At 40.2% G+C, this 21,556-nt stretch overlaps 1 protein-coding gene across 3 annotated transcripts in view; it reads right to left on the bottom strand.

The window, feature by feature from the left end:
• The window catches only part of LOC119744933 (GA-binding protein subunit beta-1-like), a 31,722-nt gene extending 10,626 nt beyond the window's left edge, over positions 1–21,096 (bottom strand). For 2 of the 3 annotated variants that reach the window (XM_038221148.1, XM_038221150.1), the window contains exons 1-8: positions 20,891–21,096; positions 13,556–13,688; positions 10,473–10,670; positions 9,486–9,584; positions 8,908–8,982; positions 8,119–8,278; positions 6,611–6,703; positions 6,039–6,169 (exon numbers count right to left, since the gene is read on the bottom strand). In XM_038221148.1, the coding sequence (XP_038077076.1) occupies positions 6,039–6,169; positions 6,611–6,703; positions 8,119–8,278; positions 8,908–8,982; positions 9,486–9,584; positions 10,473–10,670; positions 13,556–13,666 (867 nt within the window). In that variant the 5' untranslated portion in view covers positions 13,667–13,688; positions 20,891–21,096. Of the gene's footprint in view, positions 1–6,038; positions 6,170–6,610; positions 6,704–8,118; positions 8,279–8,907; positions 8,983–9,485; positions 9,585–10,472; positions 10,671–13,555; positions 13,689–20,391; positions 20,412–20,890 lie in introns of those variants that run through there. The other variant, XM_038221149.1, reaches the window with a different exon arrangement.
• Between the last annotated feature and the right edge of the window lie 460 nt (positions 21,097–21,556).

The following is a 21,556-nucleotide window of genomic DNA, read 5'->3' as shown; positions in this document are numbered from 1 at the left end:
AAATAACAACTAAAAGCCTGTGAACGCGCATGCGTGCCCATTGTCAATGTAGTGAGGTACATGTACCTTAGTGAAAAAATCATGACATGGTGGACAAAAGCACCATTTTTTCAAAGCATCTCCATAGTATACCTTTTCGAAAAAAAAGTAGGATGCAAACAAATTAGATTATGGGAAGGGCAATATATGACGTCATTATGACGTCATCAGCTATTTATTACAAGAAATAAATATAAATTGATAATATCTTTAGAACTACAAACATCACAACAATAAATGTGGTATCAAATTAAATGGGACAACAAGATCTTTCATTTGAGTGGTATGTCAGTGTGATGGAATGTAGTAAAGGGTGTTTTTTTTGGCAAAAAAGACATTTTTTTGGGTCAAAAGACCTTTTTTTATGGGGGCTAAAATCATGGATTTTTGGTAGTCATTTTGGCACCTTGCTTAACATGCAAACCGTATGTGTTATTGTGAGATTTTGTTTTAAGTCAGAGAGAAAGGTTCAAATTCTATGCCAAAAGAGTATTTATAATTGATTATTAGTATCTAAAATATTTAAACTTGTTCCAAAGATAAGTGACATAAGTTACCATAAGGAAAGTTACCACCACTTTAGGGTATGGGCCAAGATTTCCTGTATTACCCTGATAATACATACTTTAGTTATCAGCAAATAGATGGTATACATTACCTTTTTCAATGCATGTCCAGTTTGAGGAGACTTTTGAATCAAGACCTCCAATAAATTATGCATGTTCTTTTTATATAACAAAAATTTAAAAAGTTTAAACTGTTGTGCAATTCACCCCACAAATAAAAGCTTTCCACTTTGTATTCATTATGATAAAACTGACTATGTGACAGTGTTCAAAGAAAAGTTTGACTGTTGAAACCAATGCATTAGTTGTGAGACTCCTTTTTGCGTCTCAAAGTGCCTGAAAATGTAACAAAAGTTGTCGTGGAATTGCCCATAAACAATCAGAATTAGTTGGGAGTAAGCCTAATCCATATGGGGTCAAATCGGTTAGGATGTGCTGGGGTGAAATGGAGAAATGAGCAGCCCATCTTCACTGAGGTACTCCATTGCATAGCACAGCGTCTCAACATTAGCCTCTTCCAATAAAATTCTAAGGACCAGTTCTACAAGGAACTCAACACCAGTGTTGTAGTCGAGACCGGATAGTCCGAGACCGAGACCAAGACCGAGACCTGAAGATTCGAGACCGAGACCGAGACCGAGACCAGCCCCTTCAAGGCGGACCGAGACTGAGACCAATATGGTCCGAGACCGAGACCGAGACCGAGACCGCTGATAATAAATAACAATAGTCTAAATAAAAAAAACAAGACACGTTATTATAGTTGAAAAATGTAACCTTTCTATTCACAAAGAATACAGACCAAAATTTTGACCAGTGGCAATGTTGACAAATTGATACATGACACCTTACTTGAGCAAAAAGTAGTTACACTTAAGAAATATGGGCTTTGACATGTTGTCTGCACCCAATCGCGACAAAAGTAAAAAGTTAAAGGTAGATGTTTCATCTGTTATAGGAACTCGGATCCTAAACTCCACAGTCACCCCCTTGGTTTCAGCTATGACTTCTAACGGATATTTAAAGATGCAATTTTAATTTTACATTGCCTTATTTTTCCTAAAATAAATTTAGGACTTAACTTCTAACAGGACTTGTGTACTTGATTTTAAAAAATGGGAGCTAGAAAATGTTGAATTAATTTTTAAATTTTTGTCATAGAATGTGGACTTGTACATGTAGACCCACAAGTTGCGAGGTGGTAGCCAGAATGTGCCAGATATTGATTTTTAATTTTTTTCTGAACGGGATTTTTAATTTTTGAGGAATAATGGGGTACTTTAAAATGAGCAGCCAGAAAATTGGGTCTCATCATACACTCTCATGGCAACAGTGAGTGGTAACTGGTAAGAGTGTGTGAGTTCAAAGCTGGAAAATCAGGTAGAAAAATTTACTTTTTCTTCAAAATACTGTCCCAAATTAAAGAAAACATTGTGTGGGGTCGAAAATATAACTAATTTGAAGCACCTCATTTATTATCAGAATACAAAATGCAAGTGATTACGCCCACAGGGGTGGGCTAAACTACACAGTCCCCGAAAATGGTTGACCCTTATTGCATAAATTGTTACAAGTTTATACTTTGCTTTATGTGGCCGACTCAACAGATAAATGCCGAACTTGTTCCAAATCGTTCAGTGACTGGTACTGCTGCAGTTTTACATGTACTTTGGGGACTTTCCAACGTGCAGTCGAGTCCAAACCGACCGCGATATATAACAAGCTTGATCTACGGGCTAGCAAATGTTTTAAATAACAACGGCACTGAACGAAGTGAACACAAAGTAATCGATCGAGCTGTAAAAGCTACATATTGCCGGTCTCGACCCGAGACCAGCCAAAATATCGAGACCAAAGGGGACCGAGACCGAGACCAAGACCGAGACCACAGCTTCCGAGACCGAGACCGAGACCGAGACCAGCAAAAAGTGGTCTCGAGACCGGTCTCGAGACCGAGACCGGTCTCGAGACCTACAACACTGCTCAACACCACCATCAGAGGTATCCCTGTTATAAAACAACTGTACCTACTGGTACTTGGCGAATTCAATGCCTGAGTGGGATCTGACCACAACTCCTGGCCCAGCTGCATCCCTCACTTTGGCATTGGGAAGCTAAATGAGATTTGTGCAACAACTAGGAAGGCCCTGTAGTGCCCTTGTAGTGCTGAACAGATTGCAGCTGCTAGCTGAATGCATATCCCCTGAGAGGCAGGGCGGTTTCAGAGCTTGAAGATCAACGATCCACATTGACTTCTCCATTGTCTTCGACTTACGGCAGCTCCAGGAGAAGTGCCGAGAGCAGAGACGACTGATGTACTGACCGCCGACCTAGCCGATGAAGGCCTTCGACCTTCGTCAGTAGAAAAGGCCTCTTCAGGCTACTGCAGAAGATTGGATGTCCCCAAGTCATCCAAAACATTCAACTCCATTACCTTATCAGCAATAATCAGCATTGGACATGATGTGCACAACAGCTGAGCACTGCCGAGGACCAGTTGAGGCCCTCACCACACTGGATGTGATCTGTCCAGATCATCTCTAGCAACACCTCTGCATCAAGCTTAACAAAAAGAGGGGGGGGGGCTTTGGCCCCCCAAAAAGTTTGTCTAGCCCCCCCCCCCCCCAAAAAAAATCAACGAAAAAAAAATTGCACTAGCAACATTTAAGAATGTGACGTGCATTTTGTACACTTTTAGTTAATATAGTGTGCATGACTGTAGGATTTTATCAGCGCTCCCCATTGAAAATATGACACAAGGCTCCCCCCCCCCCATTGATTTTCGGAGGCCTAAGTGTCCGGATAAAATACCGCTGTACATTTCAGCACGTCTCCCTGAAAAAAATTCTGGTTCCACCCTGCAAGCCCCCCCCCCCATATATTGGCTCTAACATCGCGCCTGGAGTGCAAATAGCTTACCAGTTCAAAAGACCATAGTGAACTTAGTGGATGCGCCAAATATATGGAGATAAGTGGAGAAACCAACCCTCCCAACCCAGACCAGACTGAAGGCATATATATATACATAACGTTTCCAGAATCATCTGCCATGGTTCGATACACCTTATGTGTATACCAGCAGAATGACTGGAAATGTGAGAAGTTCGAAGTGGTCAATGTGCCAGGACCAGCTATCATTGTGCAGCGTTCATGTCAAACCAAAACCGCAGACCAAGCTGAAAAAGATGGAGAAAGACTGGGTCATACGAAAAGTCTCCCATCACATGGACGGGTGCAGCTCAATCACAGCAGGGTTCGCTCATAAGTCTCGACGCCTCATAGGTTCGACGCCTCATAAGTCTGACAAAATCGCATCCCCCAAACAAATAAAGGCCCATAAGTCCGATGCCTCATAGGTCCGACGCCTCATAAGTCCGACGCCTCATAAGTCCGACGCCTCATAGCTCCGACGCCTCATAGGTCCGACGACTCATAAGTCCGACGCCTCATAAGTCCGACGCCTCATAGGTCCGACGCCTCATAGGTCCGACGCCTCATAGGTCCGACGCCTCATAAGTCCGACACCTCATAGGTCCGACGCCTCATAGCTCTGACGCCTCGTAGGTCCGACAATTAAATTTACTTTTATTTCTGTCCATATGACACCTCATAAGGCCGACGTCTCATAAGTCCGACAGCCATTATTAATTAATACAAACATTGCGTAAAATTTCAGAATGTTAGCGCCTCTAATTGTTAGAGTTAGCGATTACACACTGACATTAAGGGATGCACCCCCTGGATTTACCCCCTTAGCATCAACCCTTAGCATCAACCCTTATCAGTAAGCCGGGAAAATAGTCCAACAAAATATTGATGGTGAAATAAGCTAGATGCTTTGATGCATTGGAACAATCACCGAGACGACGTTGCAGTATTCAGTCTCCCTTGGGGAGCATGACGAGCGGCCGAACGTCTCATCGCCCTGATGGAAACCACTGCTTCCTTAGCATAGTCAACATTGTCTCACACTGCACTCCAAATTGTGCAGACAAAGTTGCTCCCTTCAGAGATCTTCTTTGAAAAGATGTACAATTTCTCTGGCAAAAGGACCATCAAGCTTCTTTTATAACCCTTTCACTCAGTCCTGGCTCTGATTTTCCGACCCACAGGTATAGAAACCATAGAGGATTGGGTATCACCCAGGAAGTTAAACCCATTGCATTTTCCTCAAAGAGCCTATAGATCCTCTTCCCAGAGCATATTCTCGAATATCGAAAGGAAGCTGTGGCACTGCTGCAACTTCATTCGGCTGCAACTTCATTGTCGTCACAGACCATTAAAACCATTGGTTACGATCTGGCGCAAAATCCTAGCCAGTGCACCACCCCGTTTGCAGCGTCTTAAGCTACAAGGATACGACTTCAACGATGTCTACAAACCTGGTGCTATGATGGTGATCTCAGATGCACTCGGCAGATTGCCCAACCCCGCCAAGCTCGACAACGTACCACGTGATGAATCTGTACCTGAGATACACTCGGATGGGCACCCGACTGTAACTTATGTTACGTTTTTTTTGTCCCCCTATCTTTGGAATAAGTTTAAACATTTAAGATATAAATAATAAATTACAAAAACTTTTTTGGGCAGAGAATTTGAACCATTCTCTCAGACTTAAAAAAAACAACCCACGATACCACTTACGGTTTGCATGTTAAGACAAGGTGCCAGAATTATTACCCCAAATCCATGATTTTAGCACCCAAAAAAAGTTTTTTTGACCGAAAAAGTTTTGTTTTGACCAAAAAACATCCTTCACTACATTCCATCCCACTGACATACCACTCAAACGAAAGATCTTGTTGTCCCCTTTCATTTGATACCATATTTGTTGTGATGCTTGCAGTTCTGAAAATATCAATTCATATTTTTTTCATGTAATAATTAGCTGATGACTTATGACGTCATATATTGCCCTTCCCATCATCCAATTTTTGTATCCTACCTTTTCTTTAAAAGGTATACATGGAGATGCTTTGGTGAAAAAAATGGTGCTTTTGTCCACCGTGTAACGATCCTTGGCATTTTTGTTACTAAGGTACCTCACTAATGGTCTGGAAACTTAGAAGTGCAGTCGTTTTTATTAAGACCAAAAAAAAACATTTCTATTTCCAGTTTCCCTACCTACCCTATTCTGACAGCCCCTACCCTAATTTTTTTATTGGTAAAATGAGAAAAAACACCCAAAACCACCAATTTCTACCTTTTTTGACTACACGCAGCAGCCTCCATATGAAAATACACAAAACAAATTTGCAAAAAAAAATCCCTACCTATTTAACCTATTTGCAAATGCCATGTAATCGGAAGCAAAACTATTTTTTTTGGCCTCATGAGTAATGTATCCAACCGTAGAATGATGTATAACAAATGATACCCCATGCCCCCCCGTAGCGCCGCCACTGGCTTTATTCTTTCATTTCTCTTTACCTGCTTTTGGTTCTCATCATTGCTTGATTTCTTCCACTGCATGGCTAACTTCCCAGCTTCTGTTAGTGTGTACATCTGAAGTGATTCACTACTTGTACCATAGAGAGAGTTGCTCCTACTGCTGGTGGGTGCTGTGAATAATTAACCAGAAAACTACACAATGAGCCATATTTCTGATGCAATATTATTGTGTGGAAAACAAATGTGAACTGATTTCTTCTGAGTTGGTTTCTGGCTCCATTTTAAAGTGATTAATTGAACATTGCTGAAGCGGAGCAATCTGATTTCAAACTGGTTTGTAACCTCCACAATATCTACTGACTGGCGCTTTCCAGTTTCCGTCCTATATGTTGCCAGCTAGGCTACCATTTTGCTAATGTCTGACAATTAACTTTTGTGGTTTACATGACTGTTTTGCATGCCATGTAGCAGTCAAAAACATTTCTTGTTGCCCTATAATTTTTGTCAAAAGGTTTTGGGGATTTTTGCATCAAATAAAGGAACTGGACTTGCCTATTACACATCTGTATGCATTTGATAGGACATTCAGCTTTAATGATTGCAATAATTACATGGTTTGTTGAGGGGTGAAGAGGCCTCCGCTAAAGCTGCTAATGTTGCTAGCACTGATGTAGAACTTGCTGTTGTGGGTACTTTAGTGACCACTGTGTAATGAGAAAAAGAAATAAAAATACAACATCATCTACTGAACCAAACAAACGATCATCATGGGAGATGATTTGACAGGGTTAAAATTAGACTTCCTCAAAGAAATTGGACATACATGTATGTACTTCTTACTCAACATTTGCCTCTAGGATGTATATGATGTACTTACTTAAATTAACTTCATTTCCAATTCCAAACAACAAAACAGAGAGTATGGATAACATTATACATATTGCAGTGGGAAAGAAAAAATAATTAGAAAGGCAATAAAGTTTGGAAATGGAGGGGGTCCATAAGAAGCACAGCTTGTCAAGTATGGGCCTAGGTGGAGTATGATTGTAGATTGTACATGTTGTGGTGTGATCAAACCTCACTGTGTAAATGTCATGTTTTATTTCTCAATAAAAAAGAAACAAACGTTTTTCAACGTTTCATTAAAACATGTATTTTTATCCTCTTTTCACCCATTTTTGAACGATTTTTATCATTCAATCTGCAATAATACATGACTCTACCGTCTACGTCGTCACTCATGTTAATGAATTAGGTACGTAAATGTTCATGATAACTTTTCATAATAAATGTACTGCTGACAATAATATAGAATCTTACAAATTTTCATTTAAAAAAAAACTTGAAGCTTTAGGAAAATTGGAATACACATGTGAAGATGTTTGCAAAGCACTTCAGCCCACCACCATCTGCGTGCCTAGCATGAACATCATTTCAATGTGTTTCTAATGATACAAATAGAGTTTAACAGATCAAAAATGCTGATATCAACGGAGCTTCTGTCCGAGCACAGGGATTCTGTCTGAGTTAAAATCAAAGCAAAAACACAAACGGGAGATTTATTTTGAAGATTTTCGATATTAATCCTCAATATCAAAAATTATGATATTTTGATACGATTACAAAATTAATATCGGCAATATCGATATCAAAATAATATCAAATAATCGAGTAATAATTGAGAAATGGTTTTACATGGATTCCCAGTTCATTAAATTAGAGAAAAGCTGTGAAAAAATGGAACCATTTACACTGTGAGGTTTTAACAGTACCTCAAAAATGTTTTCCAATGTACATGTATATTTAAGGTGACTCGTGACTTGCACTCAACCTTTGTGACACGTACTCGGACTTAGACTGTACCTGTATGACTTGGTACTTGGACTCGGACATTGGGAAGGGTGACTTGAACTCGGCTTGATGTTTGGTGACTCAAATACAAGTCTACCTCAGACCGTCGCTAGTGTTTTATTTGGTTCATCAGACAAAATGAATCTAATAATATAAAATATTAATTAGCTATAAACTTCTTGATCCAAATTATTAATAAAGCATCGACTTTTAAATTGCAACAAGAATACATGTACGTATAAAACATTTGTGAGAGGTTAATTCCTACCTTTGCAATTAGCCTTAGACTTGGCCTTTGCTGCTGCCGTGACAAAGTTCTGCAGTGCAGTAGATGCTGGAGTGGAACTGCTAGTAATTGATGAATCACAGTCTGCTGTTGTGATGTATACACACGGCGCTTCCTCTATAGTCACCTCACTAGTCACTCCCTGACAACACAAAAAGTTGCAGAAAACATTTCATATGACTGGACATTAGCTATTTTTTTAGTGGTAAAGGTATTACGAGTCAATTAAAAAACCTTTTATTGCACATCTAAATTCTGTTCAATAGTGACTGGGCTCTCACGTAATGAAAATAGCTGGAAAAATCAATAAAAAGTATAATACTGACAGAAAATTACTGAGGAGAGCCAGTCACCCTCCTTAAAATAAAATGATGCACCGGAGTGCAAAAACATGATAAATCTGTGGGTTTACATTCCTGCAGGGGCCCCGTACTTTAAAAATTTGACACACTCCCTGATTGATGCAGTACGGGCTGCTGGTGAAACTTTTCTTCTCAATTTTATTATTTATGTATATAACATTTAATATTTTTAAATGTTTTTCATGCTTTAATGAAGCAACTCATCATGTGCATACATTTTAGTCTGCCAAGTGTTCAACCTAAAACTCGACACAGATTTTCTTTGATGCATGACAAACAAAACCTGTACTGAGGTGTGGAACACTCTTGCATATTAACAAACACTTAAGTGTTGGTAGTGACCCTTTAACAGTGAACCCGACAGTTGTCATTTCAAACTTGGATATTCTCAATTCATGAACAATCTCACCTGAGCCAATTGTAATAAGGCGATGACCTCTTGATGATGGTGATCTGAAGCTATGTCCAATGGTGTCTTCTCAAACTAGATAATTAAATGAAAATAACTATCAAAGGTAATAAATTGCCATGCTTTTATGTAACTGTGCCTTTGCATGGTTGGTCAACTAACTGTACTGAAGAGTGACTGAAGATTTACTGTCCGTGCTCTACAACAAACTTATTATTCTTTTCTACTTACAAAGTTTGAACCTGTATCTTTTATTTTAACGAGGGGGTGGGATCTCTTCTTTCAACTGACCAATGTTAATTACATGTATTTACAGAAAAAAAATCCAAATTTTCCTGAATAATCACTCAACATTGAAAATGTAGATTCATTCCTTTGGACCTTTGACTTTTGATAGGTTGACTGCAAGGCCTCATCTACCCCTTTGAACATTCTTGGACTTCAACACACCATCTCCCTCTGGAAAACCTGGATTCACCAGTCACTGGATCGGTTAGTCATCGGTAAATTCATTTTAAGAAAAACTTTTTTCAAGCATCGAGTCAGTTGAAAACCAGCACTTTGTCAACACTACTTACCTTGTTTACAATGTCCAAACCTGCGCCATTTTCCAGTAATAATTTGATGACAGGAGCATGCAGTCGCTCAACTGCCCAGTGCAGTGGTGTCATTTTAAGCTAAATGTGAGAAGAGTTCAAAACATCACACCTGTTAAGTTCACTAAAAAAAATCCATACAGAGAACTTTGCTCCATGCATATGACAAACGAAAGTTTATTATGCACACAAAACAAAAAGAACTGCAAATTTGAATGCATTGGTTTCAAGGTAAAAGTGATATCCAACCCATTACAACATAAGGTACATGTGAAGATGCATGTTCTCTCATTTGATTATGGACACCTGTAGCATGTGCCTGTTTAACACCATGGACCCTGAAACTTGTCAACTGAAAATCTCAATGTTCTCAAGAATGCTGATTTGTGACTGTTTGATGGAAGCAGCCATATCAATCATGACCATGATAATCACGGAGGGGACAATTTGAAATGGGCTTCAGATAAAGCTAAGATAGGTGAACCTACTAATAAGTGTACATGTAAGTATAAGGGTGAGGAGGGGTAATCATTCTTTGCAAATCATTCCAACAATTTCAAAATGGTGAGGAGCCGGGCCATCCAACAGGCATTGAGAATTGTGCATTTTTTTCCCACAAGATTTATAGAAAGATTGTCAACAGTTCAACAATACAAACAAACTCTTAAAAAAATACTTATGATTTCTTTATCGCTTTAATGTCTATATATTCATGTTAAAAGTTATTTTCTATATTAATTTCTATAATAAAAAGTTTTAACTTGTTTTCTAGATTTCACCTTTAACTTTTGGCATCATCACGACTTCAATTTTAGATGCAAAATTTAGTATGCTCATAGTCTTTGTCCATGCAAAGTTAGATAAGGATACGTGTCTTCTAAATGTCTACATACATTTGTAATTCTAATGGTCCGTAATTGCCGATTTGTATTAACCTGTACCTAATCTCATGAAAATGAAAACACTTACCATGTCTTTAGCATTGATATCAGCACCATGTTCAATCAGTAACTGAACAATTTCTTTATGACCTTCTTGGGAAGCCAAGTGTAGAGGTGTCCGGTCAACCTTTGTCCTGGCATCACGACTAACTCCAGCTTTAAGAAGGACTTCAGCAGTGGGTACATGACCAGCATGTGCAGCAAGGTGAAGGGGGGATGTGCCAAGCTGTAGCAAATGAAAAAAAACATAACCTTCAACAGCTCTGTGGTAACCAATGGGCAAAAAAGTCCAGACAAATGAGTTTCATATGTAGTACTACATATAAATTCTGCATTATATTCTGCTGATGGCTGATGCATTTTCAGTGAAATTAGGCAAAACACCACTCATTTGGGGAGTGTGGCCTAGTGGTTTAGGGTCTGTGACCCACAATCTGAGGTGGGATTCAATTCCAGCTGCTGGTCATATGTTGTGTCCTTGGGCAAGCCTCTTCACGTCCACTTGCCTCTCTCCACCCAGGAGTATAAACGGGTACCGGCATTAGCTGGGGAGAAACCTGCGATGGACTAGTATCCCATCCATTAGAAATATTCTCAGTCGTTTCATGCCACTGAAACCAGAGATAAATGCCGGCGTGATGGCCATATTGGCTCGTGACAGACTTAACTACTTATTACTGATAATTACCCTCGCCCTAAACGGTCTTAAACAGAGTGATAAAAACCTCCGGAGCACACATTTATTCCCTTATTTTTATTTTCTTTAAACTAAAAGTGTGATTTTGATTGCCATACTGGTGACATGGGGACCTCTTTGGTGGTTTTTAACCCGTGGTGCCACCAACAATGACCAATTTGGACCACTCTAACATTTAGGCCTATATTGAGGTTGTCAGGGATTTACCCATATTTTGGGGGTAAACATCAATATTATCCAAAGTGCCATATGGGCTCTGTGCAAAAGTACCCCGTGAATTGTTACAAATGAAGAGTTGTAGGAGACCAGTGTGAGTAACATTCCAAAAACCATCAGTGCATGATGATGCTCACGCGAAGACGACACAGGTTTGTGCACACTCACAACTTGTGTACTGTGCGCCGTATGCACATGAACCAGTGCACGCATGTGGTGTGTCCGTAAAGCTTTTGAATGTGGTAAAAATAAAGGCCATGTACCGTTTGTGCACAGAGTCCATATGAAATCTCTGACATCCATGCATGTGTAGTATGAACCAGAGGGGATAGCAGCAACAAATCTGAAAGTCATACCTTTCAGCATGAACATGCATTTAGAGAGACCCATATCTTCAGATATTGGTTACACTGATTTTGAAGCCAGACATTGAAGATTTGGGCTGAATTTACCCAATGTAGCCTTATGCAGCCCTGTATCACATTTTTATCAAGATTTGAACACACAAAATGCACTACAAATCGAAACAAATAAACCTGCTAGGGGGAAAACCGAGGGGTAAGGTCCAATCTTCAAGGGGCCATTTCTCAGAAATGGCAAGGAGCTGGGGGCTGTGGTTTGAACTTTGTTCTTTTGACTCCTAGAAGTATGACATTCTTGATTTCTAACAACATCTGAACCAACTAACGACAACCCATTGGTTGATTTGGCATTGAATGACCGCAATGAAAGTCCATGCACCTGCGACCCAAACCAAGAGAGAAATTACCAGTCACAAGAAGTCAGCAACCAAAGAACTACCGGTACATGTATCTATCAGCTCATGGAAAAGTATGTGTAGGCTGATTTTATGAAACAATTAGACCATGATAATATGCTGTGATTGGATATCAACTATCGACAATCACATTTTTCAAAGTCCTATATCTAGAGAACTACAAGTTTGATTGGGTTGAAACTTTGTATGTACATAGACAGAGATTTGTTTTTATATCCGTTCTAATTGAGATGACGGTATCATCGTGTGATTTGTTTTATTATTGGCTGGTTTCAAACAATGAGGCCTAAAAGAGAATAATGGATGCGCCATTATCAGCGACCAGGCCCCCAGCCGGTTTTAAACAAACCTGCTTAATACCGGCCAGCAATGTTTCTTTCCCACACATTTCAGTCAAAAAGTTAAAATAAGTCAAAAATTATAACTTTCGAACCTTTTTGCTCAAAAATTTTACTGCACATTATGTGAAACACCCCTCTAGCTCTGTTTGTTCCATGTGCCACTCGTGACTAGTCCTAAAAATCTCTTTATATGGAGATAAGTGCATGCACGCGTACTGTGCGATGTGGTGCTAAGAGCAGTAGTGCTGGTGTAGTGTAAATTTAGGACTAACAGATTCATTGGTAGTATTGCGCATGCTTAATTAAAGATTGTGAACATTCAACTAATAAAAGGCTAAAATGGACTAGATTTCATAGTAGTCCAAATTCATGTGACACCGGGAAAAAGTGTTTAAAACCAGTTGGTGTTTTATCAACCTTTTAAAACCACCTACATGACAGGCTCTCATCTAATAGGAATGGGTAAACTGTCTTAGGTTTGCATTTATAAGGGGATAATAGTAGGATGGCGTAGTTATAAACGTGATGCTTAAGAGCAGTGTGGGGCCTGGTTGCAGATAATGGCTCGAGCAAAAGACAAGGGGGTATCATCGGTAGCCAGGCCCCTGATTGGATTTAAGCATCACCTTTATAACTACTCCAGTACATTATTATCCCCTTTCATAAATACTTTTTTGATAAATAAAGTTGGAAAAGTTGGAACCATACCAAGTGGGAAAGTTAAACTTCCAATGATTTTGTTCTACCATTTCACTCCATGTTCAGACCATTTCTATGGTGCGTGTTGCACACTTCATGCAGTATGCATCACAACATTTTTGATGGAATCATGTCAGTGGTTCTCAAGCACTTGATTGTAGCTGGCGTATGCAGCGCAGTATGCAGGCACTCTCAGCCAGTCTTAAATTTTGCTGATCAGTATTAAATGGTAGTTTAAGACCACCCAGTTGAGAGGCTGAGAGCTCTTGACCTATAGGAATATGTAAACTGTTGCAGTATGAATTTTATGAATTGATAGTACTTGTAAAAAATGCATTTAAAAATATCTAAATGGAAAATGCAAGTTGGCAAAGACTTACCCAATCAGTTGTAAATGGTGCTCCATTGGCCATGAGAATCTTGACTTCATCTTGCAGGCCCTGCCGAGAAGCCTCTAATAACTTCTTTCCCAGATCAACAAGTGACATCATGAGTATGATTACAGGCCGGCAACTACAAATATTTCAAAACAGGATGGCTATTTAAAAAGGCAGCACATGACACTTCAATTAGTGGCTTTCACACACGTACTGGTATGTAAAAGAAAACAATCTGTTATCACTTTAAGATCTTAGTAAGGTAATGTGACACTGATTGAATACTTTTTGTTTGCTAGAGTCTTATTAGCCTTCCTCGAGTCAAGTCGAGTCATTCTGATAAGAGACTGGAGTCGAGTTGAGTCATTTGCTCGCAGTGACTCGAGTCGAGTCATTTCTTAGGGACTCGAGTCGAGATTGTGACTCGAGTCAGACTCGAGTCGAGTCATTGTCGAGTCATTACAACTCTGAATTGTAAAGCTGCTGCACTGCGTCAGATGCCCCTTTTTGTTTTTGTTTTTTATACACCAGCAAGTTAATTACACATGACAATCTTGTAACTACAACAGACACATGGTCAGTCGACTATCGGAAAAAAACTTGACTTTTGTTCAAATACATGTACTACCCCCTTTCACCAAATATAGTTTCGTTTGCAATCGATTACACATCTGTGAACAGATGCAATCCAGCTATTCTGGTTTGCTGACCTGACAATTCCCTGACATCTTAGGTTAAAATTTGCTCTGTTTCATCTGAAGTACATGTAGCTAGGGTCAGGGAACCAAACTACAAAAACACTTTTTTTGTCTTTTTTTTTTTTCAGCATCCAAAACTTATTTGTTGCATAGAACACTGCAACGCACAAGATTGTACGAGTACCCGGACCTGCACGGCTCCTACCATTTCGCCGTGCATGACTTGGAGTACCAACGTACACTGCATGACCTCAGAAAATCAAAAGTTAAGCTCATACATTTCTTAATTTGTTAAGGTCATTTTTTCCCCTCAAATTTCTTGGCAATGCAAGATTCGACACTAGCGTGAATTTACAGAAAGCTTTGTATGCAAGTACTTATTATACTTGTGAAATGATGTGCCACATGACAATTTCTAGAGTATTTACGCGAGGATGGAGCAATGCCACGTTCACTTCATGGGGGTAGCTATTGTTAAACATGCCCAACTGTATGGTCAAACTATTGTCAGGACTAGTACCCAACTGTGGATGAGCCATACATGTAGTTGGCGCAGTGGCACAGTTGGGGTTAGCTCGTAAATTTGGGACCTAAATACTGTGTACGAGTTAGGGTGTAACCAGGATAAGGCCAAGAAAAAAACTGCTTCCAATTACATGTCATTTGAAAATAGGGTAGGGACCGGTAGGTAGGGGTTTTTTTGGGCCACTTTTTTTTGTGTATGCTTTTTTTTTTTTGGGCCACTTTTTTTGTGTACGATCATATGGAGGCATCTGCGTGCAATCAAGGGTAAAAGGTACAATTTGATGGTTTTGGGTATTTTTTTTCCTCGTTTTCCAATAAAAAAAATAGAGTACGGACTGTCACTAGTGTCAGAATACATGTAGGGTAGGTAGGGAATCCCGAAGCAGAATTTTCATTTCTTTTTTGGCCTAACATAAAAATAGGCTAGGCCAGCATTAGACCCGTGCAAAAAAGGAGAAACTGACTGGCCCATAGAATAAATCGCTAACTTTAAGGACCCATATCTTGAGATTGAAATTGAGTTGGAAGCTGAATTTGGCTTGAGAAGCTGACAAATAACATATTTGTAACACAAGGGGATGTATAAAGGCTACAATTTGGACATATTGTGTGGATGTCCATGTAGTTTTTGGACCAACATTAGGTAGAGAGGCATACTGAGATACACATAAGCCAAAAAAAGAGTTCCATTTATGCTTCTGAGCTGAATTGGGGTCTGTCAAAATTGCCTGCACATGAACAATGTGTGTCTAACACACACATTGTCGCCCAATTTGGGGTTGTTTTTGCAGATTTGATTTTTCATGAAAATGCCAGATGCACATGAATTTTTTTATATATCTTAAAGATGCATTCTTTCCTTAAAGCCAGAGTCCATCATTTGCAGCTATCCAAAAAGTGACTAGCGTATTTATTGTTGATAAACATACTTGGTTGAAAGATACATGTAGTAAGGGGACTAAACTCCCTGTGAAATTATTCTTTCTGGCAAGCTGTCATTATGAAGAAATCAATGAAAGGCGGCCTTTCCAACGGTGCGTCTTAAGAAGCACCGTTGGAAATTTCCGTTAGTAGTTGTTTTTTTCAATCGGCGAAGCGCGCGCAAGCGTTGGCACGATGCACACGCATGCGCGGTTGCTATAATTCGTCGGATCGGTGCGCGACATTGCGTAGCTGCAATCAGCTCAGTGAGAACGTGTCTCGGGCGCTGAATTCAGGCCCAATTCAAAACATGATTCAGCAACTTTTGATTTGAAATCGAGATCCTAGAATGTTGTTTTTCTCGAAACATACAGCTGAAGCTGAGCTGAAACTTCATCAGGTTAACTGTTCAGCACCCTTCCTTAGATTTTGAGCACTTGTGTTGCTTCAAACGAACAAAATGCACAAATTACAAATGATGGACTATAAGTTAAAAAAAAAACCTAGAAAATTATATCACCTGAGCCACAGGGGATTTCCCCCCTTGTTTTTGGCCAATTTTAAGGCGGATTTCTGGCTCGGGCCATATTGGGGGTCACCCAAATCAGGGAAGACATTTACAATTGCTCTTTCTTTCACAAAAATATCAATAATAGTAGTCAGAGATAACATTAAAATTGAAATTAAAAAAAAGTTTATGCAAAGTTCCAAGAAAAGGGGCCTTCAAAATTTGAAAAAAAATGCATGTGACGCATCATAATATTAAGGTGTGAGGCATGATGGGTATTATTTTCCTATATTTCTGCTCTACTACATGTACATTAGTTGTACCCATGTATCCAAATTCAGCTTCCAAATCAATTTCACTCTCCAGATATGGGTCTTTACAGCGATTCATTCTATGGGCCAGTCAGTTTCCCCTTTTTTTTGGCAAAGTTCATTGAACTTTATGCTACCATAACACCTCAACAGAAATCAATTTGAAGTTTTGCTTTCGACCTCGTCTTTCGAATAGCCCTAGTCTATGGCCCGCACTGGAGTAGACTCTGCATGCAGAGTCTACTCCAGTGCAGGCCATAGACTAGGGCTATTCGAAAGACGAGGTCGAAAGCAAAACTGCAGAGTCTACTCTAGTGCGGGCCATAGACTAGGGCTATTCGAAAGACGAGGTCGAAAGCAAAACTTCAAATTGCTTTAGGCCATAGAACAATCTTTCCACCAAGTTGGAACAAAATCTGTGACATATGGTGCCATGTCCTGTTGAATTGGCATGGAATGACCCATCTGGGAAAGAATGTTGCAACCTGCAAAGTCTACGGAGAGTCAAGAATTTCCAAGCCAAGGTTGGACGACGTCTTCATTACATTACGACTGACGTCCAGGGTATTAATTCTACCACCATAGCGAAAAATATTCTTACATATTTTTACCTGAACGAGGAAGCTGAAATTTCATTTACATATTCCTTGTGTCCAGAATTGTGCATGCCCTGGGTTTAGAAAAGGCAAATATGTCCGCGGGCGACGTGTTTACCGAAAATAAACCGCAGATCCACGGTTTTGTTGAAAACATTTTTATTACGAACTCCCCACGTGAAGACTTACGCGTACACGCACGTGCCGTATGCAGCTGCGGACAGGGTGTGCATGCAAGCGCACGCGTAAGTCTTCACACGGGGAGTTTGTACTGAAAATGTTTTCAACGAAAGCGTGGATCTGCGGTTCATTTTTCAGTAAACACGTCGCCCGCGGACTTATTTGCCTTTTCTAAACCCAGCGCATGCACAATTCTGGACACAAGGAATGTGTAAACGAAATTTCAGCTTCCTCCATCAGGCAAAAATATGAAAAAAATGTGTTATAATTTTTTTCGCTATGGCAGCACACGTTCATACCCTGGACTCCGTTGCGTGTTACGCAACAGAGTCCAACCTGGGCTAGCCTATTTCCTAACATAATAATGGAAATAGTCCCAGATTCATGTCTTAATTATTTTTGCAATGACTGACCTTCATTGAGATGATATGGAAAAAAAGGCTGCGTCCGATTGCAACATTCTTTCCTAAATGTGAAAATAAAAATTTGACAAAGTTCTACATTTTCGGATACATGTTCCAAGTGTGGCCTTTTTTTACGGAGGTAGTCCATAGTCCGAGAAACTTGGACCCAACTTATTGCCTTTTTAACATTCGGACATGGTCTGGCGATAGGCCTAGTCCGAATGTTAAAAAGGCGATAATTAGTAAGACCATTACCCTAGGCCACATGCATGGGTACCCCTAGCCAAGGTGGACTCCCTTTCCTCCCTACGTAACAGAGGGAGTCCAGGGTATAAAGTGCTCAAAACCGGGCGAAAAAATTTATGACCAGTATTTTCAATATTTTTACCTTGTTGGAGAAGCTAATTTTTACGTCGTAGTATTCTATGTAGTCTTATCTATTGGGCTGCTGGGTTCAGAAATTCCATATGCGATGTTCACCGACCTTAATCTGGAAAATAAACTCGAAAGCAACGTTAAACTTGAATGTGTTTGTAGACTCTTTTCATCAGTTTCTCACCGCCGAGTCTATTCTAGTCGTACATGATGTACGTCTGTGCAGCATGTAGTCTGGTTCCCTAGACCTGACAATTATTCTCGACGCTCATATCACGTCTGGTCCGGGGGCCAGACTATGCAGCATGAATATGCAGTGCGCACGCGCGGTTTTGTTAGTAACCACCCTCATACGCACGCGCACTTACTTGAAGGCGCGGTCGCTAATCCAATGACCGAGCGTGTTTTCGCGCCAGTTACCAGAAACACGTTTCGGCTTTGGTCATTGGTTGAGCGTTTTCGTGACATCGGTTGGCTGGAGTGACGTCACGGTTCCAACCAAAACTAAACAAATGAGGGCGCTAGTGTGCGTGCGCGCTTTCGTACGCACGTACATTGTACATGACGTACGACTCTGGGAATAAACTGATGAAAAGAGACTACAAACACGCACAAGTTTAACGCTGCTTTAGAGTTTATTTTCCTGATTAATGTCGGTCAGCATCACATATGGAATTCCTGAACCCAGCGGCCCAATAGGTAAGGACACAGAGAAAATGTAGGCGTGAAATAAGCTTCTGTAACGAGGTAAAACGTAACAAAAATCTGGTCCAAATTTTGAGTGGTCTTGTGTAGAGAACTCTCACCCTGGACGTTAGTCGTAATGCAATGAAGACTTCGTCCAACCTGGGCTAGGGTACCCCTAGAACTATGGGTATTATGTTACTTGTAATATTACAAGTAACATAATACCCATAGTTCTAGGGGTAATGCTAGTCCGAGTAACTTGGACCCAACTTATCGCCTTTTTAACATTTGGACATGGTCTGGCGATAGCCGCCAGACCATGTCCGAATTTTAAAAAGGTGATAGGTCATGTAAGTTGGGTCCAACTTACTCGGCATGCTCGGACTAGGGTAGCCCAGGTTGGACGAAGTCTTCATTGCAATACGACTAACGTCCAGGGCAAGAATTCTCTACATGAAACCACCCAACATTTTTACCAGAGTTTTGTTATATTTTACCTCGTTATAGAAGCTTATTTCACGCCTACATACTCTATGTGTCCTTATCTGTTGGGCTGATGGGTTCAGGAATTCCATATGCGATGCTGACTGACGTTAATCAGGAAAATAAACTCTAAAGCAGCGTTAAACTTGTACGTGTTTGTAGTCTCTTTTCATCAGTTTATTCCCAGAGTCGTACGTCATGTACAATGTACGTGCGTACGAAAGCGCGTACGCACGCTAGCGCCCTCATTTGTTTAGTTTTGGTTGGAACCGTGACGTCACTCCAGTCAACCGATGTCGCGAAAACGCTCAACCAATGACCAAAGCCGAAACGTGTTTCTGGTAACTGGCGCGAAAACACGCTCGGTCATTGGATTAGCGACCGCGCCTTCAAGTAAGTGCGTGTGCGTATGAGGGTGGTTACTAAGCAAATCGTGCGTGCGCACTGCATATTCATGCTGCATAGTCTGGCCCCCGGACCAGACGTGATATGAGCGTCGAGAATAATTGTCCGGTCTAGGGAACCAGACTACACGCTGCACAGACGTACATCATGTACGACTAGAATAGACTCGGCGGTGAGAAACTGATGAAAAGAGTCTAAAAACACGTACAAGTTTAACGTTGCTTTCGAGTTTATTTTCCAGATTAAGGTCGGTCAGCATCGCATATGGAATTCCTGAACCCAGCAGCCCAACAGATAAGGACACATAGAATACTACGCCGTAAAAATTAGCTTCTCCAACAAGGTAAAAATATTGAAATTATCGGTCAGAAATGTTTTCGTTCGGTTTTGAGCACTTTTTACCCAGGACTCCCTCCGTAACGTAGGGAGGAAAGGGAGTCCACCAGGGCTAGGACTAGGGTAATGCATAGTCCAAGTAACTTGGACCCAACTTATCGCCTTTTTTAACATTTGGACATGGTCTGGCGATAGTGGGGTCCAAGCTAATACCGCGACCTGGACAACATCATCCTGTCACTGTCCCAAAAACCAACATTTTGCAACAAAAAACATCAGATTTCACCTTCAAAACGGCTTCCAAATTACTAGATATGCCACCTGAGGTACAAGTAGACATCGATAATTAAAGGGAATATACAACATTTGCAAACATCGGAAAATAAAACTACCAAGTTTTTGCGAAATACCTTAATAGGATGTTGGTAAATGACAGTCTAAAGCATCCTGTAAAATTATGGCACCTGGTATACTGTCATTTTCAAGAAAAGTGGTATTTTTGTATCAATTTCCAACGCTGATCGGCCGATCAGCGTTGGAAACAACTAGCTTTTTTTTCAAATACTGGCCCCAATTGACCATTGCACTTGTCTGCAATTGATTACAAACCTATGAACGGGTACGAGCCAGCTAGACTGGTTCCCTGACCTGACAATTCCCCAATGTATGTAAACTGCTCTGTTTCTTCTTATATGGAGTCAGGGAACCAGACCACAGGAAAATGATCGTTTTTCTTGGTTTTTATAGCATTTTCGAACCCAAAACCTCCAAAAAGTCAGTGTAACTATATTTGCTTTATATTTCCAACCCCCCAATTCCATCCATTTCTGAAAATTACAGCAAAAGCAAATGATGTATATTCCCTTTAAGATGCATGGGGCCGGCTAGGTAGTTCACAATGGTACTCACCCCCTATCTACTCGAAAGGTGTTGCCTCATGTCATAAATCTGTCAGTAACAATACAACTCATATATATGCATTATTACGAAAATGTTAAACTTTTCAATTTGTACGAAAAAAACCACAACAAACTGTTTCAATAGCAGCTGGCAAGCGGAAGCTTTTCTTTGTGCTTACTCCATGGAGAAATAAAACACCAAAGATATATATGGGAAGATCGGACAGTCCGATGAAAGAGTGAAACAAGAAATTGTTGATCATGGGCAAAGGCGCCCCTACGCGTTGGATAGGTAAAAAGTAATTTTGACCCGGTCACTTTGTCAGTGTCAAAGCCACTATTTTTGGTAAATCATGCAGATATGTAGCATTTTTATTCTCTAATTAATATCACCGCTCATGTGCTTCATGGAGAAATGCCAATATGTCATAACAAAACAGATTACTGTAAATATGCTGAGCCAACTGTCTGCAAAATGCTGCATTGAGAGATCACGGGGTGGATGGTAATATTTCCTCCAATCAATCAATCTTTTCATCCAATCAATCAATCAATCAATCAAATCTTTAATTTTTCCCAACACATGTACATATAATATTACTTAACATTTGAATTATTGTGTATGGATGGATGGAGGTCTCTAAAAAGCATAAGCTTTTCGAGTGGAGACCCCACT

This window comes from Patiria miniata, unplaced genomic scaffold, assembly GCF_015706575.1.
Source record: "Patiria miniata isolate m_02_andy unplaced genomic scaffold, ASM1570657v1 HiC_scaffold_7, whole genome shotgun sequence".
Taxonomy (NCBI): Eukaryota; Metazoa; Echinodermata; class Asteroidea; order Valvatida; family Asterinidae; genus Patiria; species Patiria miniata.
Note: the sequence above shows the minus strand (reverse complement) of the source record. Positions and strands in the feature narration are given on the sequence as shown.